The sequence below is a fragment of the Galeopterus variegatus genome, unplaced genomic scaffold, assembly GCF_000696425.1.
Source record: "Galeopterus variegatus unplaced genomic scaffold, G_variegatus-3.0.2 Scaffold4102, whole genome shotgun sequence".
Classification (NCBI taxonomy): Eukaryota; Metazoa; Chordata; class Mammalia; order Dermoptera; family Cynocephalidae; genus Galeopterus; species Galeopterus variegatus.
Window position 1 is genome coordinate 80,360 of NW_007730213.1, and position 22,577 is coordinate 102,936.

Genomic DNA, 22,577 nt, shown 5'->3' on the forward strand with positions numbered 1-22,577 from the left:
AATGTAATTGAAAAAACAAATCTAAACTACTATTTAAAAACTGTTCTTACGGTTGAAACCATAGATCCACACAGCTGGTGTGTGGGGAGCCAGGATTTTCTAGAACTGGTACTCAATCACTATGTTTAGAAGTAAAGGTCACTGAAATAGTAGAAATAATTTCTTCTGGGAAGCTTTTACCCATCCTCAAGTCTGGGTTATATTTATGTTTACATATAAAGGGTTCACTGTAATTTTTAAATGAATTCATAAATACTTTAAATACGGCTGTTTTAATTTTACTGGAGCAAATATTGATCAAAATAATTTCCATAAACAAAAACTCTTTAGGGTTTTCAATAATTTTTTAGTGTAAAGAGATCCGGAGACCAAAAATTTGCCAACCATCCTAAGTCTGTCTCCCCTGAGCTGTGCGTGTCTCATTGACTGCTGGGTTGCCGGAGCCTAGCAGAGTGCCCGGCACTTAGCAGGAGCTCAATAAATATACGCCCAATTACAAAAGATGGACCTCTTCATTTTCAGCTATGTGTGTAATTTCGTGCGGGGTTGGGGGCGGGAGTTCTGTTTAGAGCAAAAGCACGCTGTGTCCTTCTAAGAGAAATACAAAGAAACGGACTTAATCGGCCAGTAAAGGGGGTGTTTACAATGGGATGTTTACATTTATGTTTAAGTTTCAAGTTTGGGGGCTTGAACGCCTCTAAATCCCGGAGTACAAGCAGGCAATTGCTGCCTCTCACCACAGAGACGAACCCAAGCCTTAGAAAGTTGAGACCAATAAAGGAGGGGGCTGAGACTAGGAAAAGAGGGTTGACCCTTCCAGTCATAGTTCGCTCATTCATTCATTCACTCACTTCGCACTGGACACCAGACCCCGTACCAGGCGCTTAGGGTACCAAGACGAACAACAGCCCGCGCCTATCGCATGGAAATCATAAAGAAATAAAAGCTACGGCTCGGGGAGGGGCCCTGGGTGAAGGAGGCCCGTCGTTTGCACGTAGCAAGAGAAACCTTCGCCGCTCGCCCCACCCACTACCCCAAGATGGCGCCGGCCGCGAGAAAATGTTCCCGCGCCTGTCTTCGGGCTGCCGCCTGTGCCGGCCTGGCCCAACACGCGGGGCCCCGGGGAGCCCTGGGTCCCTGACGTGCTGCGGCGACCCCGCGGCCCTCGCCCAGTCCGAAGGCGGGCTCCGTGATCTCGACGCACCGCAAGCCCGCGTCGGCGCCTTTTGACGCCATTGTGGGCGTGTCGGCGCGACCCGCGACGTCGCGGCGCGCCGACAATGGCGACTGCGCCCGCCTGAGCCGGGCTTCGTTGACGACTAATTTCGTGACGTTGTCGCGGCAGCCGCCGTCGTCCCAGACCCGGTGGACGGCAGTGGCGGCGCGCGTGTACTATAGCTTACTTTATGGTTTAGAACTGTCTCCAGTGAAAATAATATTAAAGAAATAAAACATAACCTCATAGAAAAACTATTTAAATATAGTTTTTGGGGACTTCCCGTGGACTGCTGGGGCGTCACGGGGAGGCGAGCCGGGGGGCGGCGGGGTACGAGTAGACCGTGGCCGACGTCCCTTTCTCCGCTCCCTCCAGCGTCACCTCGGCCTCTTTGCGCTCCTGAAGCGTGCTCCTGGGCTAGGGTGCAAACATGAACACCAGCCACTTGGATGGGGATGAGTTTGATGAGCAGTTGCGAATGCAAGAATTGTACGGAGACACCAAGAACGGCGACATCCAGAACGATCCCGGTGGAGAAACCGATTCTTTCGGGCAGCAGTCGACTGACACCCCCTACGAGTGGGACCTGGACAAGAAGGCTTGGTTCCCCAAGGTAAGATAGTGACATGGGGGCCACTGTAGAGCGGGCCGCCTGGCCAGCCTCGCGAGGCACTCCTTTTACGTTTGCTTGGCTGAGCTCCTTGGTCCTAAACCCCGTGTATAGTGACGCTTCTTTTTGTTGTGTTTATTGCAGAAGTAATGTGTAAAGGAACATAAATCGTTAGCGTGGTGCCTTAAATGTAATTCTTAAGTCTTTTCTGTGCCTTATTAATTTTGTCCGTGAAGGTCACAGTTGGTTATTACATTGATGAGTGTTTTTTATTGCAAAGAGGAAAAACGCCAAGAGCAAATTTCGTAGCTATTCATCTCAGGTAGCCAACCTCACTTATTCTAGGAATTCAGATGTTTATCTCATATACTATGCAAAATGAAGCTTCTTGATTAAGAAAAAAGTAGCTGTTTATGTATTTTTACTGATTGAACTTTGCACCTTGCTTTACTTTCCTACTAAATTTGTCTCGTTATATATGTTTGAACCATATAACCACAGGAAAATGACTAGAGATGCACAGAATATGGATGTAAAAGATGTGTGTATATTCGTTTGGTGTACTGGAAATCTAAGTATTTTTATTTTTCATCTTGGAAGTAAAATAACTAGTGTTAAATTTGGTTCTATAAACTTTGCAGTGAAAGTACTCTGTTAATTTAAGTCTCATATGGATGGAGAAAAGGATACTAATAGCATATCGATTGACTTGCAAACCAGTAATACAGAACATATTTCCATTATGCGACAGGACTGTTGTGTTAGAAATTCTTTGTTTCAACTTTTCTTTCCCATTTTGTATTTGTGTATATATTCCAATCCCTCCATATTGTTAAAATTTACTACTTCAGTTATGTACTGGTAGTGCCAGCTCGAGTGCAGATTTAGTTTTTTCAGCCTTCTGAGTACTTTTAGTAAGTCTGATAATGGATTAATTTATAACTATATTTTTATGTTATTGACGCCCATACCTCTTCAAACTTTGAGTTTTAAATTTTTCCCATCTTATGTGTGTCTAATATTGATTGGTATGCCGATCAAACTACATTTCTTTCATTGTGCTTTTCCCCCAAAAGCCAGGAAGATAGATACGAGCTGGATTTGTACATAATTCGTTGACACTAAATGATAATGTGATTGAATTAGTGATAGAGTTTAAAATGATCATTTAGTTTTACAGTTGTTAGCTCCATTCTTTATGTACCCAATCAAAGTTTCATTGTGTGCTCTCTGCATACAGATATTTAAGTACTTAGCATATATATATCTATATATACACCTATATATAGATATATATATAGATATTTGTGCATATATGCGGTAAAAGTGGATTCTGTGGTTAGATTATTAGTTGACTGTTAGTTTTTATTCTGTTTTATTGTCATCTGGTACTTTCTTTGTTATATGTATGGGTATTTGTAGCCTTAGTCAAGTAGACTGTAGAGAGGTAGTAATTTATAAAATTTGCCAACATCACTTAAAATGCTTTAATAGTATCTCAGACTTTGGTGTTGATAATCTAAGTACTTGCGTCTTTTTTTTTTTTTTTATCATTTTAGGCACAGTTTTCTATATAAGGTGACTTGTTGCATTTACACTTTAATTACTACAACTGTTATCTGCAGAAACACTGCTTTGTTAGGTTGTATAGATGAATATGTAATATAACAATTTAAACTTTTTATGGATGGAAATAATTTTGAATTCCTGTAAGTGTGTGTGCTGAATTTCTTGTTTAGATCACTGAAGATTTCATTGCTACATACCAGGCCAATTATGGCTTTTCTAATGATGGTCCATCTAATTCTACTGCAAACGTACAGCACATCAATACTAGGACTGCAGAGGAACCTCCGCAAAGAAAAACCCCTGAACCCTCTGATCCCAGAAAGAGGGGAGAAAAAAGAAAGACTGAGTCAGGCAAGTGGTTGTAGCTTGCAAAACATGAGTGTAAAAATTAAAAGTGTGAGTTGTGTGTACATATAGTTACTTTTTGGAGAATTATAATAACTTTGAAGGAATAATAAGATGAGTTTTTTCTTCAAGATAGTGTCAGAGTCCTAAAGAATCAAGATAAACTGGCCATCTTTTTTTTTTCAGACAGGGCTCTGAAACTAATTATCTGTCAGAAGATTCAAATACAATTGACCCTTGAACAATTCAGGGATTGGGGCACTGACACCATCCCCACTCACACCCCTCCACTGCCAGGACAGTGTAAAACTCTCATATAACTTTTTACTCCCCCAACACTTTACTAATAGCTTACTGTTGACTAGCAGCCTTACTGATAACATAAACAGTCGATTAACGCTTATTTTGTATGTTAAATGTTTTGTGTACTGTATTCTTAAAGTAAGCTAGAAAAAAAATTGATTAAGAAAATCATAAAGAAGAGGAAAAACATTTATAGTATTTATTGAAAAAAATCTGCACGTAAGTGAACCTACATAGTTCAAACCCATGTTGTTCAAGGATCAGCTGTACTTTGAAAGCTGGGTAGTGACTTCAGTTAGTCTGTTTTGGTCTTCTAAGGATAAGAGAAAGTTCCTGGAGTTTCAAGAAACTGCCACATTGTCAAGATTTTATAATGTGAGATTTATCTTTTCTTGCAAGTGTTTTATTTTATTTCATTTTGAATTTTAGGTTGGTTTCATGTGGAAGAAGACAGAAATACAAATGTATATGTGTCTGGTATGTATACCATTTTAAACAAATTTAAGGTAGGAAGTATTTGATTTTGAGATTTTTCATGAAATGATTTTTAGTCTTCAGTTTCCCTGAAGTCCATTTTTTATCATTATGTCTTTTTTCGTTCAGCTGTTTACATTAGTGAGGGATGTGTTTATTATGGAACTGAGAATAAGTGCATGTAACTTTGCATGCCATCCTTTTTGCCTACTGTTAGGTAACTTACGACAGTTTGCCCCTTCAGATTCGGTGAGGCCTAAGCAACTCATAATTCGAATGTATATTTGAGTACAAAGAACTGAAATTTCCTCAGTTCTATAGAAGTGAGAGTCTTACATACATTAAGAAAATCAACATTGTACTCACCTAAGTTGTAGATTTCTAATTGGTAGAATGCTAACTAACTCTCATCTTTATTATAGTTGCCTTTATAAATGTTTTAAATTTTTTTTCTATTACTACAGGTTTGCCTCCAGACATTACAGTGGATGAATTTATCCAACTTATGTCCAAGTTTGGCATTATCATGAGAGATCCTCAGACAGAAGAATTTAAGGTCAAACTTTACAAAGATAATCAAGGAAATCTTAAAGGAGATGGGCTTTGCTGTTATTTGAAGGTTAGTTATATAGTCAAATATGTTCTTGTATCTCTATTTTTAACTTGGGAATCAGGGCTATACTTTTTCATAAATGATAATCAAGACAAAGAACTATTTAAAAGAGCATAGAAAGAAAACTGGAATTTTAGATGGTACCTGTGTGTTTCACATTGGTAACACATTGGTAAAGTTATTCACTTGTTTTAAGAAAATATGTTATCGGGTCAAAGTATTATATATAAGTATGTGACTGAGGTGCTTCTTTTGTCTTAAGAATTTCTCACTGTAAAGATTTCTTCATTGATATATATATATAATCAATTGAGAACACATTTTAAAAATCCCAGAAGAAAAAAAAAAAAAACAGTGACTTTTTATTTGCCCATTGGAATGAATTAGAACAGGTTTTGGCAAACTCTGGCCCACCAGCTATTTTTGTAAATAAAGTTTTATTTGAACATAGCTACACTTATTCATTTATGCATTTGTCTTTGGCTGTTTTTGTTTCATTGGCAGAGTCGAGTGGTTGCAGCACAGGTCTTGTGGCCCACAAAGCCTAAAATATTTACTAACAAGACCTTTGTAAAAGAGCTTTTCTGACCCCTCAAATAGACCATAAAGGAGATGATAGCTTATGCTTACTGCTTTAAAATAGTTTTTTGAATGGGAGAGAAGAGGGAGTGATATTAACAGAAATTTGCAGAACTTCATGTAGTCATGGTACCATAAATTGCACAGGGAAAGCTCAATGCCAAAGTTAGCCATCATTTCTGGAACACCTGCCACCTTAGGAGCATGTGTTAATGTGCTATTGCAGAATACAAAAATAATGGGCATGATGATGATGTACATTTGTCATAGAGCCTGAAAATAATTACAAAGTAAAATAGAAATGATAAAACAATTGTACAAACACCACAGGTATGTTGTGAATATATAGTGTTTCAGTGGTATCTGAAGGCGATAGGATTAAGCTGACAGCTTTTGGGAAAATAGGTTTTGATCTGGAACATGATGGGTGTGGGACATGAGTGTGACCGTTTAGGAAGGTAGTTACATAATGTTCAAATGTAAGGAGATTTGAGAGTTTTATAAGTTCTTTAAAGATGATTAAAAACCTGTAAATAGACTCTTAGGGGTTAGATTGGCTTTAAAATTTTGTTTTTTAAATGGAATTTTGAGAAGCTTCATATGTGTAATTTAGGACCCATAAAAGTACAAGATTGTCAAACCAGTACTTTGAGTTCCAGAAAAATAGAGTTAATTGTTCTAGGATCCATATCAGATGTGAGCAGCTGAGTTCAGTTGTCCTTTTGTGTTTTCCTCAGATCCTCAGATCTTTGACTCCATTTGTATAGGGCTGATAACTGCATTCTTAGTGTAGGACCCAGAATCCATAAGTGTGTTTAATGTACAAACCATCAAATAATTATCTTCTACTTCTCAGTGTATTACAGACCTGCATTTTAATTGGTGAACCGAAAAATTAAAGGCTGCCTGTGCTCTTCCTAATTCCCTGAGTCACCTAGCCTTTTAAGTTAAGAGTATTATAGGTTTTAAAACTGGAATGCACTTTAGAAATCATGCAAGTCCACTTGCCTCATTCTGCAAATGAGAAATTGGGGCTCTAAGAGGCAAAATTACCCAATAATATAATTTACTGAGCACCTACCATGTATATGCCAGTCCATTTCTTTTCTATGCATTATTTCATTTAAGTTTATCAAGAAACCTGTAATGAAGGTACTACTCTTTCCACTTTACAGATGAAGAAATTGGGGCTCAGGGAACTCGAGTAACTTGCATAAGATCACACAGCTGAATAGGGACAGCTGCAACTTAAACGCAGATTTACTGAATTGCATTCTAGCGTTCTTTATCCCCAAGTAGGCGATTATATTTAAATTTTTATTGTGTGTATAGTAATTGTTCATCTTTTTTTTTTGGAAGTCTAATTTTTTTTTTTTTTCTATTTAAATTTATTTTATTTTATTTTATTTTTTTGGTGTTTAAAATAAAGCATTTTATTTATTTATTTATTTATTTATTTTACTTTCTTTGGCTTTTTTTGTGTATTTTAAATTCTCAATATACATTGTAGTTGATATTTGTGCCTTTTTATCCATTCCTCTTTCCCCCTCCCTCTCTCCCCCCAGCCACTACATCATATCTGTTCACTTGTCTTAATAAGTTCAAGGAATTGTTGTGATTGTTGTGTCTCCCCCCCCCATTTGTTTGTATATTTATTTATTTATATATTTTTAGCTCCCACAAATGAGTGAGAACATGTGGTATTTCTTTCTGCACCTGACTTGTTTCACTTAATATAATTTTCTCTAAGTCTATCCATGTTATTGCAAATGGTAGTATTTCATTCTTTTTCATAGCAGAGTAGTATTCCATTGTGTAGATATACCAAGGTTTCCTTATCCACTCATCTGATGATGGACATTTTGCTGGTTCCAGTTCTTGGCTGTTGTAAATAGTGCTGCAATAAACATGGGAGTACAAGTATCCCTTCAACATGATGATTTCCATTCCTCTGGATATATTCCCAGCAGTGGGATAGCTGGGTCATATGGTAGATCTATCTGTAATTGTTAGAGGAACCTCCATACCATTTTCCATAAAGGCTGCACCATTTTGAAGTCCCACCAACAGCGTATGAGTTCCTTTTTCTCCGCAACTTCGCCAGCATTTATCATTCTCAGTTTTTTGGATATTAGCCATCCTAACTCAAGTGAGATGGTATCTCAAAGTGGTTTTGATATGCATTTCCCGAATGCTGAGTGAGGTTGAGCATTTTTTCATGTGTCTGTTGACCATTCACATATCTTCCTTTGGGAAATGCCTATTCAGTTTCTTTGCCTATTTTTTAATTGGGTTATTGGTTTTTTTGCTGTAAAGTTGTTTGAGTTCCTTGTATATTCTGGGTATTAATCCTTTGTCAGATGTGTATTTTGCAAATATTTTCTCCCACTCTGTTGGTTGTCTTTTCACTTTGTTGATTGTTTCTTTTGCTGTGCAGAAGCTTTTTAGTTTGATATAATCCCATTTGTTTCTTTTTCCTTTGGTTGCCTGTGCTTTTGGGGTCATATTCATGAAGTCTGTACCCAGTCCTACTTCCTGGAATATTTCCCCTGTTTTTTCTTTAAGGAGTTTTGTTGTTTCTGGATGTATATTCAATTCTTTAATCCATTTTGAGCTGATTTTGGTATATGGTGAGAGGTACTAGTTCCATTCTCCTGCATATGAATATCCAGTTTTCCCAGCACCATTCGTGGAAGAGGCAGTCTCTTCTGCAGTGTGTAGACTTGGTGCCTTTGTCAAAGATCAGATGGCTGTAGGTGTATGGGCTGATTTCTGGATTTTCTATTCTATTCCATTGATCTGTGTGTCTGTTTTTATGCTAGTACCATGCTGTTTTGTTTATTATAGCTTTGTAGTATAGGTTAAAGTCAGGTAGTGTTATGCCTCCAAGTTTATTTTTTCTGCTTAGGATTGCTTTGGTTATGTGTGGTCTTTTTTTTATCTCATATAAATGTCTGGTTAGTTTTTTTCCACTTCTGAGAAGATGTCATTGGAATTTTGATGGGGATTGCATTGAATCTGTAGATCACTTTGGGTAATATGAACATTTTCACACTGTTAATTCTTCCAATCCAAGACCATGGGATATCTTTCCATCTTCTTGTGTCCTCTTCTGTTTCTCTCAGCAGAGGTTTGTAGTTCTCTTCATAGAGATTTTTCACAACCTTTTAAAACTTTATTCCTAAGTATTTTATTTTTTTGGTGGCTATTGTAAATGGGCTAGCTTTCTTGATTTCTTTTTCTGCATGTTCACTGTTGGAGAATAGAAATGCTACTGATTTTTGTGTGTTGATTTTTTAAATCCTGCAACTTTGGTGAAATCATTTGTCAACTCCAAGAGTTCTTTTGTAGAGGCTTCAGGCTGTTCAATATACAGGATCATATCATCCGCAGACAGGGATAGTTTGACTTCATCTTTTCCAGTGTGGATGCCATTTATTTCCTTCTCTTCTCTGATTGCTCTGGCTAATACTTCCAACACTATGTTGAATAGGAGTGGTGAGAGTGGGCATCCTTGTCTAGTTCCTGTTAGTTTCAATAAATTTTTCGATTTCCTGTTTAATTTCTTCTTGGACCTATATGTCATTAAGTAGAATGTTGTTTAATTTCCATGTGTTTGTAGCTTCCAGAGTTTCATTTGTTATTGATATCTAATTTTAATCTTTTGTGATCTGAAAAAATACATGGAATAATTCCAGTTATTTTAAATTTGTTGAGACTTGCTTTATGACCTAAAATGTGATCTATCCTGGAGAATGTTCCATGTGCTGAAGAGGAGAATGAATATTCTGAGGTTGTTGGATGGAATATTCTGTAGATATCTGCCAAGTCCAGTTTATTTAAAGTGTTGTTTATATCTTGTGTTTCTCTATTGATTTTTTTGCCTAGATGATCTGTTTAGTGTTGAGAGTGTGTTGTTCAGGTCCCCTGCTATCATGGTGTTAGTGTATGTCTAATTCTTTAGATCTAATAGTGTTTGCTTTATAAACTTGGTAGCTCCGACGTTGGGTGTGTATATATTTATGGTTGTTATGCCCTCTTGATGGATAGATCCTTTTATCATTATATAGTGGCCTTTATCTCTTTTTATGGTTTTTGGTTTAAAGTCTATTTTATCTGATAGAAGAATAGCTACTCTAGCTCGTTTCTTATTTCTATTTGCATGGTATATCTTTTTCCATCCTTTCACTCTTAGTCTATTGTGTCTTTACAGGTGGGGTAAGTCTCCTGAAAACACCATATTGTTGGGTCCGTCTTTTTAATCCAGTCAGTCAGTCTGTGTTTTTTGAGTGGGGAACTTAATCCTTTTACATTTAGAGTTGTTATTGAAAGGTGTTGATTTACTCCTAGCATTTTGTTGATTTTTGTCTTTTGTTCCTTTCTGATTTTCTGTTTGTCTTCTGTGTTTGTTGGCTTCTTGGGGTGGTAGATAAACTACTTTTTGTCTTTATTGTTAGCATTTTTATTTTACTGGTAGGTTTTGTTTTTTCTTGAGTATCCATGGCAGTGATGGTTGTTTTTCAGGTGTCAAAGCCAGTACTCCCTTGAGAATTTCTAGTAAGGCTGGTCGTGTGGTAGTGAACTCTCCCAGTTTTCGTTTGTCTGAAAAATACACTATTTGTCCTTCATTTCAGAAGCATAGCCTTGCTGGGTAAAGTATCCTTGGCTGGCAATTTTTGTCCTTTAGTATTTTGAATATATCATCCCATGTTTTTCGGGCTTTTAGGGTTTCTGATAATAAGTCTGATGTTAGTCTGATTGGGGCTCCAATCAGACTTGCTGCTTCTCTCTTGTAGCTTTTAAGATTCTCTCTTTGTCTTAGAGTTTTGCCAGTTTGACTATAACATGACTCAGAGAGAACCTTTTTGGGTTGAATATGTTTGGAGATCATTGTGCCTCCTGATTCTGAAGATCGTGACTTTCCCTATACCTTGGAAGTTTTCTGCTATTATTTTGTTGAATCTGTTTTCAGAGCTATTTCCTTTTTACTCCCCTTCTGGAATACCCATGATTCAGATATTTGAGTGCTTAAGGTTGTCTGTTATCTCTCTTAGATTTTCTTCAATTTTTTAAATTCTTTTTTCTGTTCTGTGTTAATTCAAACAGCCTGTCTTCAAGGTCAGAAATTCTCTCTTCTGCTTGTTCTAGCCTGCTGGTTAGACTCTGTTGTGTTTTTTATTTCGTTGAATGATTCCTTCAGCTCCACAAGTTCTGCTACATTCTTTTTCATGGCATTGATTTCTTTGTACATTTCTTCTTTCAGGGACTGTATATTTTTTTCTCATTTCATTTTGTTGTCTGAGTTTTCTTGTATCTCATTTAGCTTCCTTAGAATTGTTGCTCAAAATTCCTCGTCAGTCATTTTAAGGACTTCCTGTTCTATAGGATCTAGACCTTGAGAGTTATTATTTTCCTTTGTTGGTGGTGTACTTTCTTGATTTTTCTTATTTCTGGTATCTTTCCTTTGGTGTTTAATCATTGTGGCAGGGTTTATCGTGGTCCACTCGTTCTATGTCTGGCCTGGATCCTGAAGGTACTGCCAATGCTGGGCAGTGGAGACTCTCCTGGGCTTGGGGTCCCACGGCACCTGCCTGTTCTGGCACAGCTGTCTCGGGACATGTGGTCCTGGCGGCTCTTGGGCCTCTCTGGGTGTCAGGGACTGGCCTGGTCTGGGGGTCCTGCGGCACCTGTCTGTTCTGGCACAGCTGACTTAGGGCATGTGGGCCTGGCAGCTCTTGGGCCTCTCTTGTGATTGTTCATCTTAACTCCCGAAGTTTTATTTCAGTGTGTAAGTTTATTTGTCTGTTTCTGTTGCTTATAACAAAATACTGGAACTGGGTAGCTTATAAGAAAACAAAATTTATTGTTCATAGGTTGAGAGACTGGGAAGTCCAAAGTTCAGGGAAGACATCTGGTGAGGGTCTTGGTAAGTGACAGTGACCTAGGGGTCTCACCTGGCATAAATGGCAGAGTGGAGAGAGAGACTCTCACATGCTCTCCTTTTAAAACCCTCAGAACCATGCCCCTGACTGCCTTTATTTATCCATTTGCTAGGGCATGGTCCTACAATCTTATCACCTCTTCAAGGTCCCACCTTTCAATTGTAATAGGATTTCCCACCCTCTCAACACTGTCACAGTGGTGGCCAAGTTTCCAATACGTGGAACTTTGAGTGACACAGTTTAAGCATCAGTGAGTTTGGCAGGAACATTCAATCCACAGCAGTAACTTACTGACTATTTTATTTTACCTTTATAAAGAGAGAATCTGTGGAACTTGCATTAAAACTTCTGGATGAAGATGAAATTAGAGGCTACAAATTACATGTTGAGGTGGCAAAGTTTCAACTGAAAGGGGAATATGATGCCTCAAAGAAGAAGAAGAAGTGTAAAGACTATAAGAAGAAGCTGTCTCTGCAACAAAAGCAGTTGGATTGGAGACCTGAGAGGAGAGCAGGGCCATCTCGGATGCGCCATTTGTGTTTTTTTTTTTCCTTGTGAAAAATATAAATATCCTAGAATACATTTTTGGTGATAGCTACTTAGTTTTGTTTCATCAGATATGTCTACAAATTATTTTAAAAGAATTTCCTGAGATCATCAGGAATCTTCAGTATTCTATAAAATGGGATGGTTTGGCAGTGGTAGTGGTTTTCATTTTGTAGGGTGTTTATTCGTCATATAACAGGGGCTTAAATGAGCCAAGAAAAGCCATCTCTTTGGAAAATGTTGAACATCAGATTAAATAAGATAATTAAGGCTTATATTACTAGACCATAAGTTCATTTCCAGTGTAGATTGAAATCAGCTATACCAGGAGCTAAATTTTTATATATAGGTTTGTTAGTAAGAATTAGAAATTAGAAATGATAGATTTCATCATTGTATTTACTGTGTAGTTGTATGTAGTTTATACATAACGTCAAGCATTTACTATTAATCTATTTGCTTAGTACATTTTTTAAAATATGCTAGTTTTAAGAAATTAGCCAAACTGATACTTTAATCATTTCCAACACTATGCTTAAACTAATGATAAAATGATCATAAAGCATTTAGTTGTGATATCCCATAGTTTTTACAACAGTAAATAGAATAAATACCTACACATTTTATAAACTATCAGTAAAATTTGATTGTAATAAAGTGAGTAGTTTTACATATTTAGTGCAGTTTATTCTTTATAATGGTAAAATGCCTAAAAAACAATACAATTTAAAAATATTTTATTGCCTCAAAGTGTATCGTAAAGAGAGTCGTAAATACTAAATAGCAATTTTTCAAGAGTTTCATTGGAGTGTTTGTATAATGAGTCAACAGTTGCTCTAAAAAAATATATTCTGGGGATTTCTGGTACCGGGTCCATTTTTCCCTGCTCCTTTTTTTTATTGTAGAAAGTTCTCTGAATGGAACTGTGACTAAAATACACAGTTGTTTTGGAATCAAATAATTATCATTATTAAATACTCAATAAAGGATTACATTGACAAGTCATTTTTTTTCTCTCTCCAACAAGCTGAAACAAATTGACAGTTTCATGTTACCGCTTTATTGCATTAGGCAGTTGGATTGGAGACCTGAGAGGAGAGCAGGGCCATCTCGGATGCGCCATGAGCGAGTTGTCATCATCAAAAATATGTTTCATCCTATGGATTTTGAGGTAAGAAGTGGTGTTCTTACTGACAGAAATGCTGATATGCTTTCTTTCAAGGGAGCCCAAAGCTTGCCTTGCCCCATCTTTGGCATTTCACATCCTATGTGCTCATGTCATAGATAAGGCAAGAAAATGAAGCCAAGAAACAATTGAAGTTTTTGGATTTCCATTTATTTAGCCCAGTGTCCTTTTAATTGTATCCCAGGTAAGACTGTTTGATACCCATAGTGTGGCCCCAAATAGCAGCTACTTGGTATGGGAAACCATTAAAATAATCATCATTAATTATTTATGGGAACTGCTTGTGGATTTTGAGTGCAGTTCAACAAGTATGGGCTGATTTTGGTGGAGAGTACCAGTTTTACACTTGCAAATCAAAGCTTCACTTTGGTACTAAAAGTTTGATCCTTAAAAAACCTTAGTTTAATGAAATACAGTCCCTGACATGTAAATAGTGGGGGTTGTTTTTCAGGGCGTAATTTTTACACAACTCTTTAGTGGCTATTAATAGAATCTTATAATAATGTCCATGTAAAATTCTAAGAGCAGCAAGTAAAAATGAGTAAAGGAAGAAGAGTTAGCTACCAAAGAGGTTTGAGGAATATTAATTGTCGTCCAGGTACCTTGTATTGCGTCCTCCCTCTATTCTTATCTCTGTCTGCTGGTGTAGACCTATGCGATCCTTAGTGGAAAAACAACTTTTTATTCTCTGCCTGGTTCTGAAATTATTGGTAGCAAGTTACACATGAGAAAAAAATGTTCATAATGTAAAATTGCAGGTTTACAAATGATCTAGTTGCAACCAGTGCCCATTATTGTCCCTTTTGTGTATTTAAACAGTCAAATGGCAATATCATTTTAGACCCCTTCTAGAGGGCCCCAAAATGGACAGTTGAGCTCCATATCAGCAAATAGTGATTTGATAGGGTTTACTGTGCACCTGTGGAATCTGGGCATCTTTTGAGGTCATTGGGAAGATACCTGTAGACGGTTTATAAGGTTGCTTGATGTCTTTTCTGACCAGAAATCTGGAATAATCATGAAATGTAACAGAGCTATTTTGAACTTGCAGTGATAATGCAGTATATTTAAAAAACACACACGTACACACTTGTTGCTTTTTGAAACACTGTCCTTGCCAGGTGGGACTTTAGAAGGAATGCATAGATGGATCACGATATCTAGTCTGCTAGGTACCAACTCCACAGTTATCTACAGTTCATCACATTTTATCCCCCTGGTAAATAAGTGTTTTTTTGATTAGCTGACATATTTGTTTCTGACTTTGGTCCTTTATTCACACAATCTGTATTCAAACATGGATGAAAATGCACTTAATTCAAAGCATCTGGAACCTCTGAAGTAGGTCTGTTGTGTAATTATATCTATTCTTGTTTCTACCACCTGACTTGCTCATTGAGATACCTTATTTCAGTCTATCACCCTGGGCAGACTTAGCTTTTCTAGCTTAACAAATATTCTTTCCCCTAAAAGGCCACATTTCTACGTTGACCTCTACAAATTCCCTCCAGTAAATATTCCTAAATATGGAAGTTTCATGCTTGTAAATTCCTGATTGTTTTTAAAAAATAAGACCCTTTCTGGTTTAGTACAAACCTCACTTTAGTTTCAGAGCCCTTATATTACCATGTTTTGTTTACTTCATGGCATTTATTACTGTCTGAAGTAATTTTATTTCCTCTACTAGAATGTGAGCTCCATGAGAGCCACGACTTTGTTTACCTTGTTTCCTACTATATTCCCAGTGCAAGAATTCTGCCCGGCACACAGTAGGCCCTCAATATTTATATGAAGAAAAATTCAAAGAATGGTTGAAAGAAACCCCTATTACTCACAAGCCAGAGTCTTTTTATTCAGCTGATGGATAAAACATTTTCTCTTTAGCATGTTTGCAAATGAAGGCCAGTTTTCTTTTCAGATGCTTATGCCACAGGGGATGGCAGGACAGTCTGTCCTGGCAGTGATGGGCTTCAGAGTCCATAAGCAAGGAAGTCCGTGGTGGTGCTCTTCTTGTTTATTCACCTGCTTGGTCTTGCATGGGCCGACTAGCTTGATGAGAGCCTGTCAAAAAGAGGGATGACAAATAATTTTGTCTTTTGTTCACTGTCTCTGTGGGCCTGAACCTCCAAGTATTCAGTACAGACCTGTGTTATCCAGTATGGTGGATTCTAGCCATGTGTAGTTATTTAAATTGAAATTAATATGGGCCGAGCCCGTGGCACACTTGGGAGAGTGCAGCGCTGGGAGCGCAGAAGCGCTCCCGCCGCGAGTTCGGATCCTATATAGGGATGACCGGTGCGCTCACAGTGCTCACTGGCTGAGTGTGGTGCGGCCAGTCTCAAAAAGGACAAAAAAAAGAAATTAATAAAATTAAATTAAAAGTTCGGTTTCTCAGTTGTACTAGCCACATGTAGCTAGTAGTTACCATATTGAATAATGCAGATATACAACATTTCCATCATCACAGAAAGTTCTCTTGGACAACACTTGTATAGACATGTGATTCTTGATAGAAGTGTTCAGTAGAAAAATGTGATTTTATTACATGTTTCTGGGGATTATTTGATTTGATTGAAGACTCCAGATGAATGTAAGGAACAGACATCAGCATTGAGCTTTTCGGTGCAAAACAAAAACTGAATTGTCCGGTTACCCCGAGGTATCAGAAAGAAATCAGATTTTGGCTTCTGGTCAAGATGGCGGAAGAGACAGTCCCCAGTGTTACTCTCTCCCACAAATAAACCAATTTACAACTATTGAAAAGTAATGACAGCTAAGTTGGGGCCACTAGAGCTCAGGGGAAGAGGAGGAGAGGCCTACGAATGCATGAAGGTGGGAGAAGCCATGATGAGAGAAAGAAAAATCCACTCCGACCGTTTCATGTCACGGCTGCTTTAATGCTGGAGCTGCTGAGTGCATGGAGCAGGAGCCAGCAAAAGCCGCAACTGCACCCTTACGATGAAGTTGCTTGGAGGTGGCAGGGGAGAAGAGGGCCTTGGTGGACCCCAGGCCAGCAGTACCACAAACAGGGTTCCTGTGGACTGACATAGGAATCACAACAACTGAAAAAAAGGAGCCACTCAGAGGCCAGTGAGTCATTGCAAGGGACTGGAGCACAGCCCATCCCATGGGAAGTGTCTGCAGCATGGGCAGTGGGGGAGACAGGCCCACTGGGGGAATGCTGGGGCACAGCAGAGACAGCTGATCTGCCCCCCAGTCAGTGTGGGACCACTCAGAGGAGACTGGTCAGGAATATAGAATTGCATGGGGTGCAGTTTGATGAAAAGACTCAGGCCTAGACCAGTGTTTCTGTACAACCCAGGTGCATCACATTTCACCAGATATGGAAATTCCTGTAAAGTCAACTATTAAAACCTTAGCTGCACAAAAAGCCTTCCCTAGGGAATCAGCAGCAAAGCAGCAATTTAGCTCAACCACACAGCTCAAGTGTTGGTCCCCACAGGAAGTTCCCCCATTTTAAAAGAAAGTAAAGGACAATAATGGTTACAGTGCAGAATTTAAGGGGTGGGAACAGCACATAATCCAACATAGAACTTACAAAGTACCCATAACCAGAGACAATGTTTGATAACTAGTAAAGGTCTCATTTCACCAGAGAACACCTAGAAGGACTGGAAGTCCCCGGGCTACCAAGGCAGGAAGTGGGGAGGGCTGGGGGCCTCAGCCATGCCCCCTGACACCTGCAATGAGTCCCAAGGATGGGGGCCAAGGATCTCAGCCACACCTGCCAAGTGCAACCACCCCAGCGACGACCACTGAGCTGCTGCAGGAGCGCCTTGGGGTCTCCTGAGCCAGGGCGGCAGAGGGCCAAGGGCCTCGTCCACACCCCACTCCCCGCATGCACAACCAGCCCAGTGATGACACCAAGCCACCACAGGAAAACTCCTGGGCTCTCCCGAGCCGGGGTGGTGGGGGGCTGAGGGCCTTGTCCACACCCCCACCGCATGAACAACCAGCCCAGTGACAACCAGCAAGCCTCAGCAAGAAGGGCCCCGGGTTCCTCAGCTGGGGTGGTGGGGTGTGAGGGCTATTGCCACACCCCCTTGACATCTGCACCCAGCCCAGCAATAACCAAGCCACCACTGGAAGCCCACTAGTCTCCCCTGTGGGAATGTGGGGGGGTGCCACAGACCTCAGTCCCACTCTTCCTTTCTCCTCCTTCCACTCCATTTTCTTCCCCTTTCCCCTCTCTCTCTCCCTCCCAGCTTCTCTACAACAACATCGTAGAATGTAAAAAAAAATATTAATAGAATTTTTAAAAAAGAAATCAAATTTTGGGGGTGGAGTATATTTTTATCCCACACAGTTGACTAGTGTTAGAAGCAGCATGCCTAAAAAATACTCTTTGGTATCAGGATAAACAATGAAGGCTAATATTTTTAAGGTAACTTCAGAGGGTCTTCAGTATTTAATTTAAAGCCTATTTAGAAATGCATTGCCTGGCAAAGTCGAATACCAAGAGGTGAAGAATCAAAACTTAGATACAAGGGTAGGTTTCTTGTATATTCCAGCACTGTCCAACAGAAATATAATGTGAGCCACGTATGTAATTTAAAATTTTCTACAGCCACAATAAAAATACAGCGTGAAATGGGAGATTAATTTTAGTAATGAATTTTATTTAACCGAATGTACCCAAAATGTTATAATTTCAACATGTAATGAATATAAAAATATTAATGATCTGTATACATTTTTACTCACTGGTACTGAATCTTCAAAATCTGGTGTACATTTCATATGGCACATCTCAACTTGAGCTGGCCACATTGCTCGTGCTCAGTAGCCAAATGTGGTTGGTGGCCCCTGTCTTGGAAAGCATACGTTTAGACTGGAAAGGAAAGAGAAACATGGTTTATTTCTTTCAGGGGAAACAAAACACGACTCTGGGGAAAAAAAAAAAATTATGAGTTGACTGCTGAAGATTTCAGTGTCTGAGTATGATTTCAGTCTCACGTCCATTGCTTGCAACATCTTGTCTTTAGAAAATTTCCATGTGTAGGCTGGCTGGTTAGCTCAGTTGGTTAGGGTGCGGTATTGTAACACCAAGGTCAAGGGTTCGTATCCCTGTACCAGCCAGCCACCAAGAAAAAGAAAATTGCCGGGCCAGCCTGTGGCTCACTCGGGAGAGTGCGGTGCTGATAACACCAAGGCCACGGGTTCGGATCCTATATAGGGATGGCCAGTTGCTCACTGGGTGAGCATGGTGCTGACAACACCAAGTCAAGGGTTTAGATCCCCTTACCGGTCATCTTTTTAAAAAAAAAGAAATTAAAAAAAAAAAAAAAAGAAAATTGCCATGTGTAGCTAGCTAGGTCAAAGAGTCTTCCTAAAAGAGGGCATCATTTATCTTTAAGCTTCTGGATACTTTACAGCAGTGAAGATATATTAGTTCTTCAAGCTGGTATAAATGAAAATTTAGGTCTGGGAAAACTTTGGTGAAGATTTGCTATCTTATAGGAAAAGCGTTGAGGCATTGTTGTAGAAATAAAGGTGATTGGCCCCCCTCCCCAGTGAAACTCAGTGAAACAAGATTCCTGCCTTCTGAAAGCACACAGTCTAGAAGGGACTAACCACACACATCACCAGAAGCCATCATGTGACTTTACTGGATAACTTTTATGGTCCGCTCCCCATTCTTCTCAGGTGTGATAATTCTGTATAAAACAAATTGGCTTGTTCTCCAAAGTTAGGTTTTATAAGTAGGGAAATCCACAGTTCTGACAGCTATAGTTTTAGAAGCCTCAGATTTGTGCAAATGAGTAGGATTTTTGTATTTTTTTATTTTAAATCTGATTTCAGTCACTGCCTAGAAGTTTATTTTTGCTATTTGAAGAACTTTAGGGGAGGAAAGCCACTTTTTGGTAGTTCTTTGCAGTTCCTCTTTAGTTGAGAAAAATAACGTGTGAGAAAGATAGATGTATTTAAATATTTTCTAGAAAGTGTAAGTCAACTTCAATAGAAATTCATAGGTAGGACATCTTCATTTATATGTGTATGTAGCTGATAATTCAAGTTGATAATGTCTCTTTTTCTGAGCCATTTCCATACACTAGGACTTAGAGGAAGATTTATTAATTCCCATAGGGAATCTTAAGCCCTTTTGTTGTTGTGGGGAGGAGAGTTCACCTGAATTCAAGACCACTGGAAACAGCAGCACCTGAATATTCTTAATAGACTTGTATATTATTTTGTGCTTAATAACAGCTCTTTATTTGTGTGGTTCTGTTGTAATGTGGCAGGAGACAAGATAAACAGGAATCCTTATAAGGTTTACCCCATGAGTTAAAATAGAATCTTGGAAGCATGAAAATCAATCTTACAACACTTAGTTAAAGGGACATCTCTTTCTCCATTATAACATTTCTGCAAAAAGGAACCTATCCAAAACACAAAGCACAGGGCTCTCATCACTACGATGATAACATCCATACAGAACATAGGACCTAGCAGTCTCTGACTGTGTGCCATATGATTTCTCCTGCCCTCCCTTCCTTCTCCTTTGTCGCTGTAGACCCCTTCTGCTGCCTGTCATACTGGTCCACCTCTGTCTTCAAGCAGGGCAGAACTGCTTTAGCAGTAGCAGCGGCTGTAGTAGTTTAACTTCATTTGATTTTGATTTAAATTTTATAGCCTGCAGACAAACATAACCTTAAACAAAACCTTCTATAATTTGTTGGTTTTTCAGAGCAAAAAATTTGATTCTCAGTATTTATAGATAAAGGGGACAAACCCATTTTAATCAAGTGTATTTTTACAGGATGATCCATTGGTGCTGAATGAGATCAGAGAAGACCTTCGAGTAGAGTGTTCAAAGTTTGGACAAATTAAGAAGCTCCTTCTCTTTGATGTAAGTTCATGGCTTGGACAAATGAATTAAAGCAATCGTTCTACCAGCTTAATAAGTTATTACTAGATGTCAGCATGCCCCCGAATTTTAGATTAATGTTTTTATATGGTAGCTCTGCTATCTGGAAGTAGTCATCTGTTAGCAATCAGATGAACATGGATTGTAAGTCAAGTCTTTGACAGATTTGGTTTGGTATGCCTTGCTTATTTTTCTACATCATTGCTCTAGAGTACATGATCAGGTCAATGGAAGAAAACAAAAATGTATGAGACCTTATGGTTCTCTGTTTTCCCTAATTCCCCCCTCTTTGTGAATTATTCTCCATATTTGGAACAATCAGGAAAAATATTCTCCTGTACCTTTCCCCTTCTCACTCCTTTTTTACTTCCAAAATTGACAAACATTACTTAAAAGAATCACTGTTTATTGATTGTGTATTACAAGCTACTTTACCTGTTATCTTATTTAATCCTCACAACCCTTTGTAGTAGGTAGGTGCCTTTATACCCATTTTACAGCTGAAACTTAGATTGAGCCCCTTGCTCAAGGTCGTTCAGCTGGTAACTGACAGAGCCAGGATTTAACCCCAGGGCAATTGACTTCAGAGTTTACACTCTTAAGAATTTATACTCTTACCTCTCATCAGACAGTGTTGTCAGCAGAAACATTTCCAAGGACATTGTGCTTGGTTCTTGCTGGATAAGATTAAGCTAAAGAAGCAGCTGACTGTCTCTCACTGGCTGGGATAAAAGGGAAGAAAGGCTTTACATATAATCTTTTAGCTCCAAGTATCAGAGAGAACACTACTACTTACTCTGCCAAATATGTGTGTTTTATTTTTAATCTTATCATTCATTCCTTTTTTTCTTCTTTTCTTTATAGAGGCACCCAGATGGTGTGGCCTCTGTGTCCTTTAGGGATCCAGAGGAAGCTGATTATTGTATTCAAACTCTTGATGGAAGGTGGTTTGGTGGCCGTCAGATCACTGCCCAAGCGTGGGATGGGACTACAGATTATCAGGTGGAAGAAACCTCAAGAGAAAGGAAATTCTGCAACTGTCAAGGACACAGATTGTTTCATTACTAACAAATGCTGATCTAGCAGTCCTTCACATTTAAGTTTTGGGTTCAGTTTAATCTGTTTAATGTAACAATACTTCTTTCAAATAATACTTGTATTCAGGGGATAGAAAAAGAAATGTTTCAATCTTTCAGTTGATAAATTTTGAGGCTTGCTCAAAATAGTGATTAGAAAAGGACATGTTAAAACAAAATGTTTCACTTCCTTTCTGTGTTGTAAAGGCTGAGCTCAAATATTAACTTTTTAAGACTCCAAAACTGTGGTGATTGGTATTTATTTAAATGATCTTATTTAAGGTCAACTCTAGTAAATCAAAATGTAAAGTGAAGACAGGGAATTGCTTAGATTTCCTAAGACGTGATTCCTTATAAAATCGGGATACTTTCATCAATATTAGAAATGCTCAGAGTTGTTACTTCTTTTTGCCTAAAACTTATTTTAATGGCAGTTTCCATTTATCCACAGGTGGAAGAGACCTCAAGAGAAAGGGAGGAAAGGCTGAAAGGATGGGAGGCTTTCCTCAACACTCCTGAGGCCAATAAAGGCCTTCAGCGTTCCAATTCCGTCTGTGCTTCAGAAAGGGCAGGGCCTTCTAGAATAAGGCATTTTTCAGAGCACCCTAGCACATCTAAAACGAATGCTCAAGAAGCTGCAACTGGAATGGCATTTGAAGAACCTATAGATGAGAAGAAGTTTGAAAAGACACAAGATGGGGGAGAATTTGAAGAAGATGCTTCTGAAAAAGATGCTAAAGAAAGTGGTCTCCAAAAAGAGGCTGAAGAAGGCTGCCCCCAAAAAGCATCTGAAGAGAGCAGTCCTAAAAAGGTATGCATGCAGAATAATATTTTTTAAAGTATTGAAGTTTGTGATATTCAGAAATAAAAATAAGTTGGTAATATGCAGAAACTGGAAAGTGGACTTGAGTTAAATTGCATTTTAAATTCATGCTGTTGCTTCATTCATACTAAAGGTTGGTTTTTCTAGGGACTTAAAAAATCCCTTAGGAGTCTCCTAGCTTCCAGCTTGTGTTACCAAGTATGTCCCCATTTCCCCTCTCTAAACCAGAGCATGTTCTTAAACTTATAAAGGAAATAGCACTTTGGAGGTTTTCCTTGCCCAATCCTTGCAAGTTAACTTTTGTTTTCTACCCTCTTTCCATTAAAATTTGCTTTTAGATGTGCAAAAGTGAACTTCCCATGGTTCGTAGCTTTCTTATTATTGAAAATATAGAGAAGGAGATTAG

At 38.6% G+C, this 22,577-nt stretch overlaps 1 protein-coding gene across 1 annotated transcript; it reads left to right on the forward strand.

Moving 5' to 3' along the window:
- Positions 1-1,273: 1,273 nt before the first annotated feature.
- LOC103602342 (HIV Tat-specific factor 1 homolog) lies at positions 1,274-22,159 on the forward strand (the record flags this gene model as incomplete). Its single annotated transcript, XM_008586755.1, has 10 exons — positions 1,274-1,365; positions 1,592-1,829; positions 3,566-3,746; positions 4,473-4,520; positions 4,982-5,136; positions 11,970-12,133; positions 13,269-13,368; positions 20,165-20,254; positions 21,137-21,274; positions 21,800-22,159. Coding segments are annotated over exons 2-10 (1,419 nt in total), but the record flags the coding sequence as incomplete, so codon positions are not given.
- Positions 22,160-22,577: the final 418 nt, after the last annotated feature.